At 38.4% G+C, this 18,865-nt stretch overlaps 1 protein-coding gene across 3 annotated transcripts in view; it reads left to right on the forward strand.

The window, feature by feature from the left end:
• Positions 1–18,865, forward strand: part of OCRL (OCRL inositol polyphosphate-5-phosphatase) — a 65,055-nt gene that overhangs the window by 36,750 nt on the left and 9,440 nt on the right. For 2 of the 3 annotated variants that reach the window (XM_074323274.2, XM_019732289.2), the window contains exons 16-19: positions 8,465–8,575; positions 9,228–9,393; positions 9,660–9,895; positions 17,634–17,657. In XM_074323274.2, the coding sequence (XP_074179375.1) occupies positions 8,465–8,575; positions 9,228–9,393; positions 9,660–9,895; positions 17,634–17,657 (537 nt within the window). The remainder of the gene's footprint in view (positions 1–8,464; positions 8,576–9,227; positions 9,394–9,659; positions 9,896–17,633; positions 17,658–18,865) is intronic. The other variant, XM_074323276.1, reaches the window with a different exon arrangement.

An 18,865-nucleotide genomic window follows, 5' to 3' on the forward strand; every position in this document is an offset into this window, starting at 1 on the left:
GGACTCTGTCCCCACAGCCTCTTAAGTCCTTATGTAAAAAAGAGCGGCTAGGTTTTAAAGGATGAGTAGCTTTTCATCAGATAACTTGTAAGGAGCGGAAGCACCGGGAGAGAGATTCCAGTTGGAGGGGTGGGGACAGCAGGAGCAAAGGAATCCATTGGTCAATAATATTGTAATAACTATGTATGATGTTAGATGGGTACTAGACTTTTCAGGGTCATCACCTTGTAAGCTATATAAATGTCTAGTCACTGTGTTGTACACCTGAAACAAATATAGTACTGTATGTCAACTGTAATTGAAAAATAAAGTTCTAAAAAAATCTGAAAAAAAATACAGTCAAATTTGTATATACGTTAAGCGTATTGTCAGCCCTATTTTAGTGAACCCTTCACATCCAGGAGCACAGGTTTAAAATTTTTCTTTAACACTGTTGTTTCCTGGGCTGAATTAATGGCCAGTTATTTAGCTGTTTTTTGTCTCTGTTGTGAGTAGAGTTTTTGTTTTCACATTGTATCTTCTAGCTGTGTGTTATTAGTATGCAGGTTATATCTTGGGATCTTGTTGATTTAATTAATGACAGCTAGTACATTTAGATTATTTCTTATAGATTGTCTAGACTTGCAGTCATACATTCTGTCAGAATATGTATAGTACATTGCTTGATAGGATGGACTTTATAACTAGACTGCTTAGATTTGCATCCCAGCTCAACCACTTTCTGTGTAACCATGGAAAATTTATGTAATATCCCTGTGCCTCAGTTTTCTCCTCTATAAAATGGGAATAAAATAATACCTACTTATGAGGATTAATGAGGAAAGACATGCCAAAAGCATAGGAGGGTGGTTACTTTCTTCTGTATATGTCAATTTTGGGGGCTTCTGAGATAGGCTATCACCCACATGCCTTATCCTACTCCTGTGTGTTTTTTTTTATCCTACTCCTGTCTTTTTTTTCAAATGTTTCATTTATTTTTTATTAGTTTCAGGAGTACAAAACAATGTAATAGTTAGACATTTATCATTTATATCCCTCACACTGTGTGAACCCCCCTCCCCCCATCCACTATCCCTCTGACATCGCATACAGCCATTACATTTCCACTGTTTCTATTCCTAATGCTGTACTCCACTTCTTGTAACTATATACACACACATACATATATATATATATATATATATATATATATATATATATATATATACATACACACACATACATATAAAATTGTAGTGACATTCATTATTGTTCAGCTTCAGCTTCAGGTGTACAGTGCAGTGATCAGGCATCTACATCATCCCTGAGGTGATCTCCCTAATAAGACAAGTGTCCATCGGATACCCTACAAAATCTTTACAACATTATTGATTACATTCCCCAAATTGACTTTCGTATCCTCATGGCAATCTTGTGGTTACCGATTGTGCTTTCTAATCCCCTCACCTTCCTACTCCTGTCTTAAAGGGGAATGACTTTGAGGCATTTCTTTTATGTAAAACATTAGTTCTTGGTCTTAGAATAGAGTCTAAATTTTATTGAGGCAATCATGACTTTACTTTAGTCTATTTTTACATTTTAAAATAATAATAATAATAGTAAGTATTCCTCAAATAGTAGCTAATATGTGCCAGGAACTGTATCAGGCAATTTACATACCTCTCATTTACTCCTTCTAACAATGCTTTGAGTTAAATATTTCTCATTTAGCAGATGAGCAAATGGAGAACCAGTGCATTTAGATAACTTCTTTAAAGAGCATTCAGCTGCGATTCCTGAGATTCAAATCTTAGGTCTGTTTAACTCCCAACCCTGTAGATGCTCTTTCCACTAACTTTACAATGACTCTATAGCTCAGAAGAACTGACTAGATATGCCCTCAGATACTACTTTTAGCCCCAACTAATTTCTAGTTTGTGCTTGTGGGCTGCTCTGTTTTCTTTTTGTTTTTTTGTTTTTTAATTAAAGTTTATTGGTGTGATAATTGTTAGTAAAGTTACATAGGTTTCAGGTGTACAGTGCTGCAATACATCATCTGTATATCACACTGTGTCCTGTTTTCTTCATTTGCGTTCTCTTAATCCATTTTTAAAAGGATGTCTTTCCCCAAACACTAACCTTTTTGGTTTAATCATCTATGCTTGGCTTTTTTGTTTGTATTTCTTTTCAGAACTTTGGAATATTTGTAATACTCCATACACATTAATCCAGAGCTCCCAACAGGATATTTAAATTTTTTCCACACTTCCTATGTATTTTTGTGTATCTTTAATAAAGGTCTACCATTCTAGTTTTCAGTACTCTTTAAATTACACAGGAATTCAAAAGGGCTTTGTCTTTAAAATTGAAAAAAAAAGCAAACTTTACAGATAAGGGTGAGGTTCTTTAATTCCTGTTCTATCCCCCATTCCCACCTTTGCCCAAAATCCCACTCCCCAGCCAGGCCAACTACTCTTATGGATTTTTATTTTTATAGGCCTCCACTGTCTAATAGGTCTTTCTGTGATGACAGATCTATCCTGTCGAGTACATTAGCTACTAGCTTCAGGAGGCCATTTATCACTTGAAGTGTGGCTAGTGTGACTTTGAGAACTGAATTTTCAATTTCCTTTACTTTGAAGTAATTTAAAGGACTACTCGCTATTATATTGGACATTACAGTACTAGACCTTTGCATATGCTTTTCTGTTTACTCACTGACAGTATAGTATTGTTTTGTTTGTTGATGTGTATATATCATAAATGATCTCATACTATATGCATTGGTCTGCAGCTTGCTTTTTTTTTTAATTCAGTGGTGTGTCTTGGAGAGCTGTCCGTGTTATTACATAAAGATCCAGCTCATTGTACTTTTTCCTTGTTTTAATGTTTTTATTAAAATACAGCTAACATACAATATTATATCAGTTTCAGGTGTATACCATAGTTATTCAACATTTATGTACCTAAAGAAGTGATGACCATAAGTCCAGCAACCATCTGATACCATACAACACTATTACAGTATGATTGACTACATTCCCTATGCTGTACATTACATCAGGTGTACAGCATAGTGGTTAGACATTTATATAATTTGAGAAGTGATCCCCCTGACTACTCTAGTACCCACCTGGCACTATACATAGTCATTACAATATTATTGATTATATTCCCTATGCTTTACTTTACATTCCCATGACTATTTTGTAACTCTCAATTTGTATTTCTTAATCCCTTTGCCTTTTCACCCTGCCCCAAACCCCCTCCCATCTATCACCCCAATAGATCTAGTATTCATCTGACTACATACAGTTATTACAATAATATTGACTATATTCCTCATGCTATACCCTACATCCCCATGACTACTGTGTAACAACCAATTTGCACTTCTTAATCCCTTCCCCTTTTCTCACCCACCCCCAGTCCTCCTGCCTTCTGACAACCATCAAAAAGTTCTCTGTATGTATGAATTTGTTTCTATTTTATTTATTTTGTTCTTTAGATTCCACCTATCAGTGAAATCATAAGACATTTGTCTTTCACTGTCTGACTTACTAAATACCGCGTTTCCCCGAAAATAAGACCTAGCTGGACCATCAGCTCTAATCCGTCTTTTGGAGCAAAATTAAAATAAGACCTGGTATTATATTATACCCGATATTATACCCGGTCTTATATAAGATCTGGTCTTATATTAAAATAAGACCAGGTCTTATATTAATTTTTGCTCCAAAAGACGCATTAGAGCTGATGGTCCGGCTAGGTCTTATTTTTGGGGAAACACGGTAGCACAATACCCTCTACGTCCATCCATGTTCTCGTAGATGGGAAGATTTCATTCTTTTTAATGGTTGAGTATTATTCCACTGTATATATATACCACCTCTTCTTTATCCATTCATCCATTCAGGGAAACCCAGGTGGCCTTCATATCTCTGCTATTGTAAATTATGCTGCAATGAAAGTATGGGTAAATACATCCCCTCAAAGTAGCATTTGGGGTTTCTTCGGATAAATACCCAAAAGTGGGATTACTAGGCCCTTCTTTGTCTCTTGTTACAGCCTTTGTTTTAAAGTCATTGTTTGGTATAATTATTGTTACCCCAGCTTTTTTTTTTTCCTTTCCATTTTCATGAAATAACTTTTTCCATCCCTTTACTTTCAGTCTGTGTGTGTGTTTTGATCTGAAGTGAGTCTGTTGTAGGCAGTATATGTATGGGTCTTGTTTTCTTATCCATTCAGCCACCCTATATCTTTTGATTGCAACATTTAATCTATTTACGTTTAAAGTAATTGTTCAGAGATATGAAGTTATTGCCATTTTATTATTCATTTTTTTTTCATCTTAAATAAGGCCCTCTAAGATTCCTTGTAATACTGGTTTGGTGGTAATGAACTCCTTTAGCTTTTTCTTGTCTGGGAAGCTCTATCTGTCCTTCGATTCTAAATGATAGCTTTGCTGGATAGAGTAATCGGCTGTAGATCATTGCTTTTCATCACTTTGAATATTTCCTGCCAATCCCTTTTGGCCTGCAAAGTTTCTGTTGAGAAAAAAGCTGACAGTCTCATGGGGGTTCCCCTGTAGGTAACTAACTGCTTTTCTCTTGCTACTTTTAAGATTGTCTCTTTGTCTTTAACCTTTGGCATTTTAATTATGTTTCTTGGTTCCGGCCTCTTTGGGTTCATCTTGTTTAAGACTCTGCACTTCCTGGGCTTGGATATCCATTTTCTTCTCCAGGTTAGGGATTTTTCCATCATTAGTTCTTCAAATGGGTTCTTGATCTCTTACTCCCTCTCTTCTCCTTCTATTACCTCTATGATGGCGAATGTTGGTATGTATGATGTTGTCCCAGAGGCCCCTTAAATTGTCCTCATTTTTTTGGATTCTTTTTTCTTGTTGCTGTTCTGATTGTGTGTTTTCTGCTACCTTCTAAATCACTGATTTGGTCTTCTGCATCATCTAACCTACTGTTGATTCCCTGTAATATATTCTTCATTTCAGTTATTGTATTCTTTATTTCTGACTGGTTCTTTTTTGTTTCCTATCTGTTTGTTGAAGTTCTCCCTGAGATCACTGACCATCCTTATAACCAGTGTTTGGAACTCTGTGTCTGGTAGATTGCTTGTCTCCATTTTGTTCAGTTCTGTTTCTGGAGGTTTGTTCTGTTCTTTTATTTGGGACATGTTTCTTTGTCTCCCCATGTTGGCTGTTTCCTTGTGTTTGTTTCTATGTATTAGGTAGGGCTGCTATGTCTCCCAGTCTCAGTAGAGTGGCCTTATATAGTAGGTGTGCTGTGGGGCCTAGTGGTGCATTCTGCCTGGTCACCAGAACCAGGTGCTCCAGGTGTGTTATTTGTGTGCGTTGTGTGTGTCCTCCTGTTATAACTGAGCCTTTGTTAGTGTTTGGAAGGGAATGACCCTTGGGTGCATTGGTTCTGAGGACTGGCCATTACTACAGTGAAGGAGCTATTGTGGAGGGGCAGATCATATGGAATAGGATTTGCTTTAGCAGGGCTCTGGTGTCTACCCAGTCTGCTCTTTGAGTCTATTGTCTTTGGAGGTGGCATGTGGTGCTCCAGCTGTGTCCGAAGCTGGCCAGCCCCAGGGCCACTGGGGAGGGATCTGCTGCAGGCCAAGATCAACCACAGCGTGTGCCCTGCCCAGGGTCACGTGGCATGAGCCACAAAGCAACCCACAGATGGCTGCCACCTGTGCTGTGCTTGGAGGTGCCTTGAGAGGCCAAGTCATGAACCAAGGCTGGTTGCCAGTAGTGCCGAGCTTAGGACTGCTCAGCCAGAGGTATGGGACACACTAAAGCCAGATACAGCTTGTTTGGGTTTTGTGAACTTTTGAGACTTTAGGATAGCCTGCAACATGATCCATGGCAGGCAGTTTGTACAAAAAAGCCACTTGAGGCTGCTTGGGTGTGTCCAAAAACTGGGTGGGATGGGGTCTCAAAATCACCAGGGTGAAGTGAATGAAGGGCGTTAGCCAGGTTGATGGAGACTCAGATATGGCAGCTGCCTGTGTCTGCACACCAGGAAGGGGGAGAGCTCAACAGAACCAGTGGCTTCCTCCAGCTCCTCCGTCTGTGAGAAGGCTGCCCCTCTAGCCCTCATTCTGTGACCAGATAATTCATTTCCTTCCCATGCTTCTTTCGTTTTTGGAGCTGCTGCCTCAGCACTGGCGCTCAGAGCATGTGAGTTCATCAGTGAGTAAATCTGTGCATGCACCCTCCAAGAGGAGCTCCTAGGAATGCAGCCACCCTCCATTTCACTCATCCACAATCTCTGCTGTTTTTCACAACCAGAAGTTATGGGGACTTCTGTACCTGGCACTGGAACCCTGGGCTGGGGAGCTTGGTGTGGCACTGGGGCCCTCACTCCTCTAGGGGGGACCTCTGCATCTGAGATATCCCTCCCGATTTTTAATGGTCACACAAAGGTGTGGGACCGGCCTGTTCCGTGTCTCTGCCCCTCCTACCAGTCTCGAGGTGGCTTCTTCTGTATATCCTTAGTTGTAGGGCTTTGGTTCAGCAAGACTGCAGGCAATTCTCAATGATGGTTTTGTAATTTAGTTGTAATTTTGATGGGGTTGTAAGAGAAGGTAAGCACAGCATTTACTTATTCCACCATCTTGACTGAAAAATCTGTATTTTTTTCTTAATTCCTAATTTTGTCAGTTTCCTTTTCTAAGATGGATGTATCAGGTGATGACATTCTATGGTGTTTTACCCCTTTATTATTCTTAATGTGCCATTACGGGCTATTATCATGATAACCTGCTGAGAAAAGCTTTGGTTTTATTGAGTAACCACCCCATATTTTGGACTCTTGAACATGCTATGATTAGAGGCTTTAAAAACCACATTATATTTTTGCCACCATTAGCATCAATGACTGCTAACAAAGGGACCAAGTACTGAGTGGCAAATTAACTTTAGAAGACTTGTGAGCTGACTGAGTTTAAGCCGAGATAGGGTTCCCACCCTTGCACTAGGTAATGAGATCTGTTTTATTGGTTCTCAGACTTTGGTGGACATAAGAATTGCCTGGAGAGCTTTAAAATAATGTAGATGCATGGACCTCAGCCCTGGAGATTGTGATTAGTAGGTCGAGGCATCTGCATTTTAAGACCTATACAAGTTGGTCCTTTTGCCTACCTGGTATTTTCGAAAGGGTCTTACACTAGAGGTCTAGGTATCACCTTTAGTACTAACTATGGCAGTGAGCTGCTTCGTTGATCTTTTTGTTATCTCGATGTTCTCAACTGTTAGAAGAAGAATAATCCTTGCTTTGGTAGCCTCCCAGGTTATTGTGACAATAAGATGACACATGTAAAATACTTTTTGAAATAAAAAGTTGCAAAGTTTTACAAAAGTATTTAAAAAGTATAAATTTCCTCTTACCTGACACTATAGTATGGACCCTGGTAACACTAAGTGATTGCTTGCTCCTCAGTTCTCAAGCGTTATGGTTCAGATATGTAAAAACCTGTCTTTAAGAGATTTGGCTCAGATTTAATGTTTTTATTTTCCATATTTTCTTTACAACCTCTATTACCTGCATCAGTCTTTCTGTGACATTGGATTTGTGAAGTTTTCTATTCTAAAAAGAAACTGGGATCTTGATAAGTTAAAATGCTGTGCTAATTATGTTCATTTTTGCCATTGATTTGTATGAAGTTTCAATAGTGAAAAGAACACAGCTAAATCATGAAGCTGAAAGTGCTGTGTCATATGGGAGATTTTTGATCTGTCAAGATAGCTTGTTTGTCTGTTGTCATGCTTTTACTCTAATCTAGGACAATTTGGGTCAGCTGTTTTCTAAAATAGTCATAGGTTCCATTTACTAACATACTTTTATCATTGTGTATAATCTGAGCATTGATACTACGTATGATTCTTGGCATTGTGTATAACAGCTAATAGAGTTCAATGCTTTAGTCATTTTTTTCTGCTGTTTCAACACTTTATGATCATTGTTACAAACAGTATGAGGTATGTTTTGACACTGTGAATTTGTACAATGCAGGAAATTGTTTTAAAAAATCGTCACATCTTCTCCACCACCAAATAACCATTGAGCAAGAAAATATTCTTCTTATATGTTTATCATTATTGCCAAGCACAGAGGTTTAATTTTTCCAGGAAGGTAACCAATTAACCTTACCTTTACTTTAAAGTGTGTGATTCTGTAATGCTTAGTTTAATTTATGTTTGCTTTAGTGACATTTAAAAATTTTTAGACTCTTAGAGATATTTAAGTTTGCGAGTCCATAAGACTAAAATAAGGGTCTGTTTTCTTTCAAGTAAAAGTTGTGGATGGAGTGAAATATCAGAAAGTGTTTGACGATGTTGTTTTCACCACAGTTTATTTTCAATGATTGCTGTGATGGCTGGTTTTAAATTGTTAGGTAATCTCAAAGGATGATGAGCTAGGCACATGTAAGACTGAAAAAAAGGTTCGTTTTCTTTCAGGTGAAGGTTGTGGATGAACGGAGGTATCGGAAAGTGTTTGAAGATATTGTACGCATCATGGACAGAATGGAAAATGACTTCCTTCCTTCCTTAGAACTCAGCAGGAGGGAGGTGAGCAAAAATACATGGCTGCCCCATCTACTGCCCATCATGGTTAGCAAAGGGGAAACCATGTTACTTAGAGAAGGCAACACGGCAAAGTGGTGAAGACCATATATGCTGAAGTCAGACTGCCTCCATTCCAATCCCAGCACTGCCATTTAGTATATGTATGGCCACAGGCAAGTATCTTACCCTGTCAGAGCCAAAGTTTCCTTTTCTGGATGAAGGGATGGTTGTGAGGATTACACGAGTTAATATGTGTGAAGCTCTTAAAACAGCAAGTGGCACAAAGTAAGCAATCAGATTTTAGCCACTCTTATTTAATATTTCAGAGTTGCTAGCTAATTCATATCTCAAGAACCAGGACTTGGTCATGGGATGAATGCCCTGACCCAAGGTTGGGTTATCCTCTTAAGATTCCAGGAAAAATCAGTATAGCTTGGAGAAGTAGCAAGAGCTGCCTAACTCCTCCCCTGCTTGTATGAGTATAAAATTTTTGAGAGGGGATGGTGTATAGCTGGCTCAGTTGGCAAGTGGATATAGCAGTTGCACACCTGGTTAATAATTACTTTATTCTTTATTCATATTTTCTATGGAATAATCCAACTGACTTACTTCCCCTACTAGTGATGCATGTTTGTGTCTGTCTGTTATTCACCAGTTTGTGTTTGAGAATGTGAAGTTTCGGCAACTACAAAAGGAGAAGTTCCAGATCAGCAACAATGGACAGGTTCCCTGCCATTTTTCTTTCATCCCTAAACTTAATGACAGCCAATACTGCAAGCCATGGCTTCGGGCTGAACCTTTTGAGGGCTGCTTGGAGCCAAGTGAGTTTTCCCTTTACCATTGTCTCTGCTTCAGATGTACCATCTCCTCATGACTCCCACATCCCCTCCCTTTGTTTAACTTCTTGTTTTCTAACCACACGTCTCTTACCTTCACTGTCGTTATATTGGGGATATCTCTTTTGTGTGTCCAATCTCTCTTTCGTCACTTGGTGATATTTTAGAAGACACTTTTTCTGTTGGTTTCACCCTCATTTTGCTTTTCCACTGGAAATTTCTGTTACCACGTGTCATCTCTTACATTTCAGATGAAACAGTGGACATTTCTCTTGATGTGTATGTCAGCAAAGACTCTGTAACCATCCTGAACTCAGGGGAAGATAAAATTGAAGATATTCTTGTCCTTCACCTGGATCGAGGCAAAGATTACTTCTTGACCATCAGTGGAAATTACCTCCCAAGTTGTTTTGGTACATCCTTAGAGGCTTTGTGCCGAATGAAAAGACCAATCCGAGAAGTTCCTGTTACCAAACTCATAGACTTGGTAAGAAACGGCCTAAGACATGAACCTCTGTTGGATATAATTTTCACAATAGTTAAGTGATGTCTTCATTATCTCTGTGCTTTCTCTTTTGTTGGGGGGTGGGGGTGGGAGGACTGTCAAGTGATAAATAAGAATAAGAATGTCACTTACTCTAGCATTACTTTCATTGTGTTAAGCCTAAAAGAAAAAAGAGAGAGTAACCTGTAATTGGCTCTTCTCAGGAATATAATAGATAATACTAAATTCACTGAATTAGATTAAAAGTTCCCTTCTCAAAGATATAATGTGTCATACTTCCAAGTCACTTTTGTGTAAATTAGCAGGTATGTAAAGTATAGTAAGTGAGAGAGGCAGTATTATGCTCATTACACACCTGAGAAAACTGAGGCACAGACACAATAACTTGCCTAAAATTAGTGACAGATCTATCACCCAGATTTTCTGACTCCAAGTCTACTACGGCTCACTATATCATATCTAATCTAGGTCAAACTTGGCTGCTTATTGCAGCCCAGACCTATACATGAAACTCAGAGTACTTGCCTCAGAACACCTGTCCTTATGTAAGTACAGGTCCCTCCTCCCACTCACCTCTGGCAACAGAATCAGAATCTCAGGATGTGAGGACTATTTATCTGCATATACCAGCATTCCAGATGATTATAATGTGCATGGAAGTTTGATACAAGTTTAATGTGACTCATTTAAGAAAGGAAAGGAGGATTTCCCTTCCCTGTCACCAAGCTGTAATATCAGTGTCCTTATGGAGGAAATGCTTATATTATCTTCAGTGACATAAATTGATTTTAGTAGCAAGTTCAACCTATTAAGTTTTCTTCTAAATGAAAGTATTGTTGGATTTGTGTGCAGACCTCTTTGGGCTATAAAAGTACCATGTTTCCCCGAAAATAAGACCTAGCTGGACAATCAGCTCTAATGCATCTTTTGGAGCAAAAATTAATATAAGACCTGGTCTTATTTTACTATAAGATCGGGTATAATATAATATAATAATATAATATAATTCCAGGTCTTATATTATTTTTTGTTCTAAAAGATGCATCAGAGCTGATTGGCTAGGTCTTATTTTGGGGAAAACATGGTATGTTCTTGGTCTTTTACCAAAGAAATTTAGGTGACGTGACAACCATACATTATTATTACCATTAGAATTCACTGGATCCATTTGCCCTAGCCAAAGTCGGTGATTGTATCATCTACCAGGAAGGGCTGGACCAGCAGGCAGGCTGCTGGCTTGTCTGAGTGTGATCTGTTCTGTTTCTATGGAATTGTTTTAGCTATGACTCAGCAGATTAAAACACTTGAGTCCAGTCCCAGCATTCTTTCTTGGAATTATACCTGTTTCCCTATAGCCTTCATGACTGAATGTATTACACCTCTGTTTGAGACCATTTTCTTCAGAAATTCATATCCTGACAGTCTATTATTTTTCATAGTTGTTTTTTCTTCTTCTACCACCGTATTCCTGTCTTTCAAATTTAATATTTAATCTTTTAGAATATATTCTAAATGAAATTGTGTCTCTTTTTTCATACCTCCTTTTCTCCATCCCAAACACCATTTCCCAGCTTTATTTTTCCCAACTTTTTATCATGAAAATGGCAAATGTGCAGAAAAATTGAAAGAACAGTAAAATAAACATCCACATGCCTTACATACCTATGTAGAGATATATTTCTTGCTGTACCATTTTAAATTAAGTGATGATATGTCACTTTCTCCAGTGAATACTTTTGCCTGCCTCTCTTAAGAAAAAGGAAAACTTCTCTGTAAGCACAGCACCATTATTACGCCTAAGAAAACTAGCCAGTCCATTTCCAGATTGCTCCAGTTGTCCCAAGAATTTATTTGGTAGCTTTCTGAAAGCCAAAATCCAATCTGGATTCATACAGTACATTTGGTGAGGTCTCTGCAGTCTCTTTTAGAGTAGAACAGTTCTCCCTTCTTTTTTCTTTAATGGCATTGAATTTTTAAGTCTAGTACAGTTGTCCAGTCACGAATCCACCATTTCTTAAATTTCTTTAATTATTTCTTCTTGGTAATTTTTGAAACTTATCCCTTTAAACTCCCTCCTCCCACCTTAGTTCCTGTAAACTGGAATCTAGCTTTAATTTTGGTCAGAGTTGGCAAAAGCATTATAATACCCTTTACAGTAATTGTCCCATGTCAAACTGACTGGAAGGAGGCTCAACCAGTATGAAATTTTTAAATTTTATTTAAAATATTATCAGGTAATTTAACCATGTTTGACCATTGTGGGGACAGAGTCCCAGAGAGCAGTTTCCAGGCTCTCAGCCTCACGTGTGGGGAGGTGCTGGCTCTGGTAGTGAATGACCATCAATTGTGATTGGTTGGCCATCAGCTGTAACCAGTGAGCCAATTGGCTACTGATGTAACTGCAGGGCTGCGTTGATTGGTTGGTTGGTTGGCAGGCAGATAAGTGAATGGCGGACTGCAGATCATGTGGCTACTACTGCGTGTGTCTCGCCTGGCGGCCAGAGAGAATATAGTGGTATGACTCCCCTACCTATGGCTCCGTGGGTGTTCCTTTTTGGCCCCACCATATCCTGCGTTCTTATGTGGGGAGTGGGACCAGAGGCCCCGTAGGCCGCCCCACATGACAACCATGAATAGGAAGTAGCCAAAATCTTTAGTGCAGTTAATGGTTCTGTAGGAAGCCCTGTCCTTTTTGTGTACAAATGATTCAAGATTTTTAAAAATTTAACCTGATCATTTTTTGTTACAAAATTGCTGAATTCTTATTAAATTGTATGTGTGTGGTCATCATTTATTCTTTTAAAGCTTTTATTTTTTTAGGATTTAGGGTTCTGATTCTTTTTATAGTGTGTTGCATTTCTGTGTTACTAAATTCCTGTATCTCATCAATGAGGAAATTATCTACATTAATGTGGGGCAGTAAACAAAAATTGTAGCATTATCTGTACCCCATTTGTAATTCCTTCGCACTCTGTTTTGAATTGATTTTGTGCTTCTGAAATGCTTTCTTAGGTTTGTTTATTCATCTTTGTTCTAAGACCCAAGATGATATTTTAAATTCCATGAGACAATGCTATTAATAATGGTACCTGTTGTCCTCTTTGTATAATTTACTCTAAATTTTTAGTGAAACCAGAAATGAGTTCAATGCCTGTGCTGACTCTCCATATTCTGTTTCAGAAAAATTCTTGTAACACACCCTCTTCTCACCAAATATAGAATTAAGTAGCTGGCATAAGTACTTTTTATTCTTCCTGCTCTTCTCAGTGACAGTGACTTTGCCAATCCTGCAATAATTGGGATTACCCCAAGTGGCAAACAGAGGAGAATCTGTTTGTGATTATCTTTATTCTTTTTCAGAAGTAAGATAGAGTTTTTTTGTTTATTAACTAGCATATTAAGTAGCATCTAATCATCAATATTTATTCAATACACATTGTATACGAAGTATTATGGAGTTTATGTGGGTTCTATAATTTCATGGTGATGAAAGTTTACTTGTATGTACAATATGGCTAAATTCTAAGTCAAGGTTAATATTGTTTGGTTAGAGATAATCTAAACATTAACCACCTTTACTGGCTAATAATGTCCAATGTGTTTGGTAAGTCGATATTTTGGAAAGTCATTTAGAATGAGAGTTATGGAACTTGTAATTGTATTAACAATAGATTCCTTTCCTGTGCTGTTTACTTAAGCCCTAATGCTATAAAAGCTTATTGGTTGACCAGCTAATCTCTGTAAAAATCAATCTTAGAATCAGTCTGTTTTGGCTTTAATGAATATTTCATGCATGTCTTATTAACATAACTAGAAATAAGTTCAGCACATAAGAATAAAATGGACTAGGAAAGTGTTTTGGGGTTCATCATAGAAGTATTGTGTCAAGTCCAAGTATTTAAGAAGCATGTATTAATATATTAGGTGAGCAGGCTCTTCCAGATATAAGAGACATCATGAATAAAGGTTAGAAGGTGAAAGGAAAAAGAATGTTTGAAAAATTATAAGATTTCCATGGGAAGAGTGGAGAATAAGAATAAGAGTATGTGGAGTTGGCTAGGTAGGGTGGGGGCAGGGGATAGAGTCTCGAAGTGTACAGATGAGTTTATGCTGGAGCCAGAGAACATCTAGAACCATCATAAGGCTTTGATGAGTGGTATGAACCTTTAAGTTGACACATTTGAAGGAATATTCCAGCATTGACTAATGGAGAGGAGAGCAGATTTGAATGCTCCAGATCTGGTTAAAGGTTTGGCTTGTGAAGGTTTGGCTTATAAATGCAGAGATGAGAAAAGTTGAGGGATGGGAGGACAACCTGTATTTGCTTGGGGACATGTCTATTAGGAAAATGATATCAAAAATTTGAAATAACAAAAATAACAACTTGGTGGTTATTTCATCCCTGGTGATTTCTCTACTAGGTGTTTCCTTTGTCTTACTGATCTAACCTCCTTTTTTTTCATTTTATTAAATTTCTTGGAGTGACATTGGTTAGTAAAATTGTATAAGTTTCAACCTGTTAGCTGTATGGTTTGTGTTTCTTCTCTTTATATTTCACATGAAGTAATCCTTTCTAGAACTTTAGCATTCAGTGTTTGGCTTTTTATTTTTAAATTTGAACGTACCTCTAAATGATTATTTTTACATTATTTTAGCTACATTTACTACTGGGAAAATTCCTCTAAGGGTGAATTTTGAGGTGAAAAATGATTTGCAGTACATTTGTTGTGTGCCAATGTTGCCCCACTGGGGAAATCCTGAACTAGGTTCCCTTTTTTAATGTTATCAACGTGTCTGTAGTCTTTTGCAAAGAGTGGGCTGGTCAGTTGAACTAAGTAATTAGCAATAACTGTAGGACTGTCTTAGGAGTATGCTGTTTATTAGTGGGGACTAAGCCTAGTGTTGAAATAACTAATTTATATCTATTTTATGTTTGTAGCCAGGGAAAGAAACTCTCAGTGTAAATCTGCTACCCCTCTACCAGTATCTAATCAAAATCCTTTTGATTGATTATTCTTTCAGAGTTTTCTCTTATATCCATTAATTTTTTTAAAAAAATATTTTCCCATTTTCAGTTAAGGTGCTTACTCTCTCCTGCTTGACCTATCTTGATAGCCTTTTAACAATTCCTTTTGCGTCTGTATCCCTACCCTCTTCAGGGCTGTCAGATTGATCAGGTTTGGGGCCTGTCACTTCCTTGCTTAAACATAGTCAGTAGCTCCCCCATGACTGCCGAATGCAATCCAAATTGCTTTACCTGTCATTCACGGTCCCGCACAGTCTAACTTCAACATACTTTTTCATATTTATTTCCTACTTTTTCTCAGTATCCCCCCATGCTCCCACAAACCCGAAGACTAACTGCTCCCTGACCTCACCTTATGATTTGCCATCTCTGCACCTTTGTTTATTTCTGTCTCTTCTATTTGTAATGCCTCTGCCACATTGCTAACTTTTAAAATCCTATCAATCTTTTAAGGGCTAGTTAGGTCCCATATCTGTTGGGAAAAGTCCCCTGACAGCCCCAGGTGAAAGCCATCTCTCCTTCCTTTGAACACTGTTTTGTTTGTTTGTTGTTTTAATCATTTATTGAGAACTCATGTGAATTATAACAATATCAGGCTATAAATTCTGGGACTCCTCACCCCAACTCAGTTGTAAACCCAAGTCAGGGACCATGTCTTTCTCCTCTGCAGCTGCATTCTCATCCTCCCCACCACCCAAAGACATTAGTACAGTACCTTGCAGAGATAGTGGTCACTGCTCAAAGAAAACTGCTTTGAGGAACTGGTTTGACAGGTTAGTATGTAAAAACTCTGCCTAGTTTTACTCATCATATCATGTGGCATGTAATCCTGGGAGAGAAAATTGAGTTTGTCAGACAGGCAGATTCTCTATTTGTTACTTAGTCCTAAATTTTAAAAAAGGTGGTGTTCCAAAATTGTGTTAGATGTTTGGCACTCAGAATTAATTCTGACATTAGAAAGTATTGTAATTATAATACTATAAATACTATATACTTTATAAAGCACTATTACTCTGATTATTTTTATTTCATCTTATATGTGGTATTTAAACATCCAGGTAAACCCAGAAAGAAATGTTTAATTCATAATGTATCTAATAATACTAACAACCGACCCACCATATGTCACAATTGTTTGCGGGAAATGCACTCAGCATTACCACTCAGAATGCCAGGGAACACATACCCCCCCCCCCCCACTCCCTCATTCCCCATCATATCTCTGAGAGCAAGATCAGATTTCTCTTTTTACTATCAGACCTGAAACCTGTGATTTATCCTCAAGTTCTTGGTGACCCTTGGCGGGATTGGGAGAATTCCAGTTGGGAGTTGCTGGGGAGGTGTGAGGAGCTTTGAGAGATCCAGCCGCTGCTGGCCTAGTGCCCCACCAGCTCTGGGTTTAGGCTGCTTTCCTGTCCCTGTGAGGTAAATATTGTTATCCCTATTTTAGAGATGAAGAAACTAAGGCTTTGCAAAGTTTAGTAACTTGCTTGAGGTCTGTACAAAATTAATAAGAGGCAGAACAGAGATTTGTACCCAGGACTGTCAAACACCAATACCTGTTGTCTTTCTACTTACTATGCTGCATTGTATTTGGGGTTTCTCACTATCTTCAGCCTGTTATGGAGTGGAATACATTCTCACAGCTTTTCCCTGCCTCTTTGTCCAGGAAGCAGTCAGATTGTCTTTTTTGAGTTGTCTAAGGGAGCATAGTGGTAATGTCTGTGGAGTCATAACTGAGTTGTAATACTGATTCTGCCACTCACTACCTAATAGTGTGACCTTGGGCAAATAATGTAACCCCTCAGAGCCTCAGTTTCCTAATCTGTAAAATGGGAACAATATCTACTTTGCATATGTGTGCAGACTAAATGACATTGTGTAGGAGCATTTTGCACAGTTCCCAATACATGGTGGAAGCTCCCTAAGTGGTGGCATTATTGTTACTGTTGTTGTTATTGGACTGTAGTAATAGCACAAAAGACAGAGATGATTAAAAAGCTTTTCAATTCAGTGCTTCTTCGCTCTCCTCTGCTTTTCTTTTTTCTGTTATACCCTGTAGGGTAATACAGTTGGGATAAAGATGGATGTTCTGGCCTACAAAGATCTGAAATGCAAGTAATTTACATTTCAGAGGGACCTCCATAGTTGGGGATTCTATGAGCCTTTGAGGATGGGAGTGGGTATGGGGAGATAGAAAGGAGTGTAACTAGCTAGGGTGAGCAGAATGGCAGTTGAAAGAAGAGAAGCTTACCATCTCCTTCTGAATGGCCATCGTCGGACTCACAACCAAATTCTTCCAGTGAAGTGGCATTAGGGTGAAGCGAGAAGCCACACAGTGCAGCAGCAGGACCTGCCTCCAAGCAGCACGTGTAAAGGAAATGTCAGAGGGTATTTGGCCAGATCAGCTGGCAGCTGCCAAAGGGCACAGTAGTCTAGGACTGTACATGTATGCTTCTTGAGTGATAGCCTCAGTAAACTGCACAAAAATTTAATATGCATAATAGGGAACTTTGCATAAGAGAATGTGTTCCATTTTTGACAATCATTTATTTGAAGAATTTAAAACTGATTAAAGTATATGTATCTAGTAAGCTAGTGAGTGCTAATAATGCTGATCTATTTCTAATTCTGTAAATTAATTCTAATCATTTTCTATCTGTCAATGACTTTCTTTTCCTGCTCTGCTCTCAGGAAGAAGACAGCTTCCTAGAAAAGGTAATATAATCTATTGGTGGTTATGTGTTTCCCTGTGCTTAATTAACACTTAACCGTGGTCCCTGGAATATGTCCCTAGGTTTTCCCATATTAAATTCCTCTGACTTTGTGAAAATCCCCCAAAGTCCTGCCAGTGGTCTTTTAGTGTGTCTAAAATTTAGGAAAGATACTTACTGTTCTGGTCAAGTCATTGAGACCTAGGACCTTAAAGCAATAGGACTCAGGGTTCCAGACTTATGTTTTTGAAATGAAAAATAACTAAAGAGCTGCCTGATGCATCTGAAAGCTCATGAGATGGAGGAGGGTACTGCTTGGGTGTTCTCCATTTCCAATGATTGTAAAACCAGAAGTGGATTTCTGTTGCACTAAGAATGATTTGGGGTTAGTGATCATAGAAAGAATACCCAGATATGGTCAAGAAATACAGCATAGAATGGAATCATAGAACTGAACGAGCTCATAAGGGTTACCTGGTCCAGCTCTTTGCCTTTAGACAGGGTAAGGTGTTTTCTCTATTCTAATTGATGAGACATCCAAGGCCCAGCAAGATTGTAAAATTCACTAGAGTCATACTGCTCCTGACATCAGCGGTGTGGGGTGGAAGGGACTAGAACCCAGCTCTCCTGCCTAGTAAAGGAATCTAGTCAGGCGCTCCTGCGGCTTTCCACTTCTTTGAGCTGGAGAGTGCCTGGCTTCACATAGCACTATCAAGTAGAGAAACATGGGCTTGAAAAACATTTTTAAACACTTTCACACAGTTTCTAATGTGACCTCCTCATTTGGTGGAGTTAAGGCATTCTGATGGTGAGGATGGTGTACTGTTTTAGTGCTTTAGTTATTAGCACTAAGGTTACAATGAGTGGGCTTATCAGGCACCAAATGTGTCTTGTTGAAAGAAGACAATGTCTGGTTTTCCCTTTGAAAATTAGAGTTCAGTATAATTTGTGGATTTTTAAAAAAGTATTGTTTCTTTGCATGATCTTTCTGTAGACTTCAGAGACACAAGTATGACATTTTGTATTATCACATATGAATTTGAAAATGGATAGTGGATGGTGTATATAACCTAGTGACATTTTATTAACCTTTGTAAACCACTAAGGATTGTGACGGCTCTGCTTCACAGCCATTTCTTGTTAATAGCAGGCCATGTTCTGTCTTTTCATCTTGGACAGTGCCTTGTGTTGCCTTAATGCCTTAGTATGGGG

Source organism: Rhinolophus sinicus, chromosome 18 (assembly GCF_057876585.1).
Source record: "Rhinolophus sinicus isolate RSI-liver-muscle chromosome 18, RSI-T2T, whole genome shotgun sequence".
NCBI classification, from domain to species: Eukaryota; Metazoa; Chordata; class Mammalia; order Chiroptera; family Rhinolophidae; genus Rhinolophus; species Rhinolophus sinicus.